The 5,057-nt window shown below is 49.8% G+C and overlaps 1 protein-coding gene across 1 annotated transcript; it reads right to left on the bottom strand.

The window, feature by feature from the left end:
• Nucleotides 1-420: 420 nt before the first annotated feature.
• SLITRK2 (SLIT and NTRK like family member 2) lies at nucleotides 421-4,618 on the bottom strand. Its single transcript, XM_065689285.1, has 2 exons — nucleotides 4,383-4,618; nucleotides 421-3,891 (listed from the first exon to the last, which is right to left on the bottom strand). The coding sequence occupies exon 2, from the start codon at nucleotides 3,846-3,848 to the stop codon at nucleotides 1,275-1,277; it is 2,574 nt and encodes an 857-aa protein (XP_065545357.1). The 5' UTR covers nucleotides 3,849-3,891; nucleotides 4,383-4,618; the 3' UTR covers nucleotides 421-1,274.
• Nucleotides 4,619-5,057: the final 439 nt, after the last annotated feature.

Here is a 5,057-nt window from a genome sequence, read left to right as displayed (position 1 = left end):
TACTTTTACTTTAGAGACTGAAAACATAGTTCAGACTACTGAATGTTAGTGTGATGCACGTACTGATTTCTGCTATCTTGATTTGGAGGACTTCAGAGACCCAGATTCAAATTTTACTTTTGGCATTGGTTCATTTGCCTGTATGTTAATAAATTTAATGAGGTGTGGGATGACCCCTGCTGGTGTCCCTGCTTATGAAAAAAATATGTATCTGGCAGAAAAAGGACATCTTAATTTCAGCCCCCAAAAAATTACAAATATAAGCTCAGTCATAAAATGTATCAAAATTCCTAATTCCGTGCATCAAATGAGTAATGTTACCTTAAGTATGAAAATAATCTTAAACCACTGAACATTACTGTGTTAGAACTGCAATGCAATGTATTAAGAAGCACATTAATCGTTCAGTTCACTATGACATTGTGTTAAACATCTTTTATTAATGAGCTGTTACTCCCAGCTGAGGCATTTGATAACCTCTAGTCCATTGCTAAATCCTCTCAGTTGACTTCAGTGAATCACTCTAAACAAACCAAGAGGGAAAAAAAGCCCCAATAATTTACATTTAAGTCTGTAAGGTCCTAGAACTAGATTTATTTAAAGAAGGGCAGCTTTCCTATAAATCAAACTTTCTGATTTAATGCAGCTGACATATAGATCTATTTTACATTTTTTTTTAATTTCAAAAATACAACACATTAAAATAGGTTCAATTTATCAAAGCTAAGAGCAACAATTAAGTAATAATGTACTTAAAGTGCAAAGGCACTTTAACACAAAAAAGTGACGCCCAGTGGCTATACTTGGTAATTGAAACAACAGTACCGTATATTATTATTTACAAAAGAAAGTCATAGTCCAGGAAAAAAAAAGATCTTTGGAGATCTTCTACATAATACATTAAATTTTCACTTTGAAATAAAAAAACAAAAACCAAAACCCCCAAAAACCAGAAAACCCAAAGACCCCTTCCTCATTTCTTTCCAAAGCAAAAAGAATTATGCAAGATCTATTACAGAAACATACATTTGCAGTGACAGTTCCTACAGAAGGGTCAAAGGAGAGAGACACAGAAATAACTTAAAGGGAACGCTGCAAAAGCAACACCATATCCCTGCTATGCTGTAAGGGTTCCATTTCTCTCTTACTCCCTCTCTAATTTAAAAAGTGGAAATGTTGGGAATGCCACAGATGACACCAGCACTGAGTTCAGGCTCAGTGAAATGTGATGCTGAGTTCATTTAAAAATTTTCCTTTGTCTCCCACCTCCCCCCTCACAGCTGACTGATTGCAGTTTGTTTTTCCAGAACTTCGAGGTAGTCTGGTTCTGTTTGTAGCTTTCCTTGGAGTAAAGGATGCTCAGGTTTAGACTGTTCTGCAAAATATTTCCTGGGAGTTCCATACAAAACAGTTTTATTTATCCTGTCCTGGTTTTGGCGTCTTGATTCATATGAAGGGGCAAACTGCCTTTTCGGTAAGGTGCAAAAGTTATAATGAACTAATCCCCCAGTGGGGAGTTCCTTGACCCTTTCTGCAATGTTTTGATACAGAAGCTCTGGTTCCCTTGGTGAGGATTGCTTTTCCAGTAATTCAGCTGCACTGATTGTAAATGCAAGACTGGTGGGGTCTTCCTTTTTGTGGTCAAGATTGCTATAGCTGAACTCATGGAGATTCCTGTAATAGGCAACTGGATCCCCTTCCTTTTGCATGTAGATTGGGTTTTGGCACATCTGTCCAACAGGAGGGGGAATATAGTTATAAACATGTCCTTCAGTTTTATCGTGAGTCTCAGTGTTGTAAGACCCATACTGGAGCTGAAATGAGCTTATATCTAAGTTGTTTGCACTGCTGGGCATGCTTTGCACCCCTTTCCGGCGCTTAAGGACAAAGACAAACAGGCCTGCCCCAAAACAGACTGACAAAATGAACACAACCAGCAAGCCTAAAATTAAGACAGACAGTGGAACTTCAGTGTGTATTTCTGGGTAGGAACTGGGCGAGATACCAAGGAGATGTGGTGTATCTGTGTTCTGGTTCATGGAGAGGAGAGAAGAATCTGACAAATTAGGGTTCTCTGGGCAGATGGCTTCTTTGCTCAGGAATTTCAGATGCTCTCCAGAGTGCTTGGTGGGAGACTCACATATGACTTCATTGATAACTACAGGGGGATTTGACTGTTGGTTGTTCTGGTTGGTGACTTGCTCTATCCAGTTCCTCAGCCCCAGGATGTCACATGTGCAGTCCCAAGGGTTCTCCTGGAGGTCTATCTGAATCAGAGCTGAGAGCTGGTCCAAGACTCCTCTCACGGGCAGGTGTGAGAAATGGTTGTTTCTAAGGTTGAGTCTGGTGAGGGAAGTGCCACCAAAGACATTGTCAGGCAAGGATCTGAGCAGGTTATTATTGAGAAATAACAGATGAAGATTACTCAGAGCATCAAAGGTGCGTGGCAGGATCTCCTTAATGACGTTGTACTCTAGGTAGAGATATTGCAGGCTGTGCAGCCCGTCAAACATAGATGGGTACAGAATCTCAAGGTAGTTGCCATTAAGATAAAGTCTACGTAAACTTGTGAGGTTTGTAAAGGCACCTTCTTGTATCACTGCAATTCTGTTATTTCCTAGGTGTAACAAATCCAGAGAGCTGTATTCTATGAGATCGGTTCTATAAACGACTTGCAGATAGTTACTGGTAAGGTAAAGTTTCTTTGGACTGGTTGGCCTAGGGTGGAGATCAGAGATGTTGCTTATCTTTTTCTCCTGGCAGTTCACATTTAAGCCGTTGTCTGAGCTCTGTGAAGTACAGATGCAACCAGCTGGGCAGGTAATGGGCACAGGAGACTTTGTCTGGTAAACCATGATAGGTCCGAATATCTGTCTGTCTTTTGACACAGTGACACGGGGTGTGGGGCGGTTTCTCATTTTGGGTGGACGGCTGGCTTTTGGGGCTCTGGTGGGATTGATGGCAGAGTTGGCTGTGGGGGACAGCCTCGAAATGTGTGGGTCTGAGAGGACAGGATGTTTGTCCCTCTGGTTTGAATCACTGGAGCTTTTCCTAGGGCAGAGATCTTGCCTTGTGAGCTGGGTCACATCTTTTCCATGAAGCCTGAAGGGGGTTTCACAGACTATTTCACCCACGAACACGGTGATGGTGTCTAGCCAGGCCTTGAGTGGCAGCAAGTCACAGGTGCAGTTCCAAGGGTTTTCCTCTAGCTGGATTTCCATGATGCCTCCAATGTGCTCCAGTACACCAGCAAAAGGCATCATCTTCAGCCGGTTCCCCCGCAGGTCCAGGTGAGTGAGGAGTACGAAGCGGAAGACATTGCTGGGCAGGGACAGCAAGAGGTTGTCATTGAGAATCAGCACCTTGAGCTTGTTCAGCTTACTGAAGGCCCCTGCCTCAATGGCACTGATGTAATTGTAATCAGCCTGCAGGTACTCCAGACTTTCCAAGCCAAGGAACGTGTCCTCCTTCAGCACTTCCAGCTTGTTGTTATTGAGGTGCAGCCTTTTGAGGGTGCGGAGGCCACTGAAGGCCCCTGTGCGGATCTCCTGCATGTCGTTGTTGCCCAAGTGGAGGGTCACAGCATTGGAGTAGTTGACAAATTCATTGGGGAACAGGCGGGTCAGCGCGTTCCCGTTGAGAAACAGCTGGTAGATCTTGGATGGTGGTGGCAGGAGGAGGCTCACAGTTGTAAATCCTTTGTTTTCACAATTAATGTTCAGCACGTTCTCCTTCTCCTCACAAGGGCAGCGGCTCTTGCTGCAAATGTCTTTGGCAGGTTTGCGACTCTCTGTCTGCGAGATCCCAGCCACTGTTAACAAACTGAGCAACCAAACACCCTTCAGCATCTTTATGCGCCGTCGATCCCCTCTTCGGTACCTACAGTCAAACCTTTTAAGACAGGTAAGGAGAGAAAGAAGAAATCCCCAGTGAAAACAGCCAGGGGCAGAGGCTGCAAGGGGAGGGCACGGCAGGCTGTGAAGTTGGAAGGATGAGGAGCGGCAAGGCAGAGGCTTGCCAAACTCCTGTGAAATCCCCCCTCCTCCACCCCTCCTTCTCTCTGGGAGCGCCCGCGGAGCCGCTGTGGGGGAAGCCCCGTCGGGAAGCGCTCCGAAATCCGGGGTCCCTAGAGCTGTCCAACCCCCCCGACCCCTCCGCCCGCCACAGCCGCCGCCTCTACGTCGACGGCAGAATGGAAAGCGGCTCCGTGCCCTCCAGCCCGGTCCGGGGCAGTCCCGCTTCCGCTGCCCGGACCCGTTCACTGCCGCGTTTCAAACCTGGACAACGGGTGAGGGAGAGATCAGTGATTTATCTCTCTCCCGGCAGCGCGGCGGCCCCGAACCGCGCTCCCCGAGCTTCCCCCCGCGCTCCTCCGCTCGTACCTGCTCTCGGGGCACCCGAGGGGGCAGCAGGGGCAGGGGCCGCCGCCGAGTGCCGCCGCGCCCCTGGAGCCAGGCGCCCGGCGGCGAGAGGCATCGCCCACCGCACGGCTCGGTTGGAGCTCAGCGAGGAGCCGCCGTCCCGTCCCGTCCCGTCCCGTCCCGGCGTCAAGTTGGGCCGGGAGGGAGCCGAAGAGCGGCGGCGGCGCCGCTGCGAAGCGCGGGCGGTTGTGCGCGGGGCGCGGCTGTGCGCGGCGCTTTTGCCGGCTGCCCCGCGCTGAGCCGCGCTGACGTCACATGAGGGCGGGAGGGGGGACACGCGTTTTTCCCAGCCCGCCCCGGTTCCCCCGGTCCCCCCCTCCCTCCCCGGTGTCTCCCGCAGCCGGCTCCGCTCCCGGCCCGGCCGCGCATCGTGGGAGCGCCCTGACAGCACCTGCGGCCGCGGCCAGGACAGCGCGGGGACTCGGAGCCGGGGAGCGGAACAAGGTAAAGGGTGGATTTACCTGGGCCCGGAGGATTTTTGGGCCCGAGTGCCCAGTCCGTGCCCTCAGAACAGGCAGTAAGTCACGCAGCTTCCTCGGCACGAGCCCGCCGGCGAGCGCGCACGTACCGCGCACACACACCGCACATCCGCACACTCACACCACATGCAGCGCACACACGCATAATCTGGCTCTC

This window comes from Lathamus discolor, chromosome 9, assembly GCF_037157495.1.
Source record: "Lathamus discolor isolate bLatDis1 chromosome 9, bLatDis1.hap1, whole genome shotgun sequence".
In the NCBI taxonomy this organism is placed as follows: Eukaryota; Metazoa; Chordata; class Aves; order Psittaciformes; family Psittacidae; genus Lathamus; species Lathamus discolor.
The sequence above is the reverse complement of the archived record's forward strand: the minus strand, read 5'-3'. Positions and strand labels throughout refer to the sequence as shown.

Excerpts from the sequence above, each read along its gene's own strand:
- SLITRK2 (XM_065689285.1), bottom strand. The coding sequence starts at position 3,848 with ATGCTGAAGGGTGTTTGGTTGCTCAGTTTGTTAACAGTGGCTGGGATC.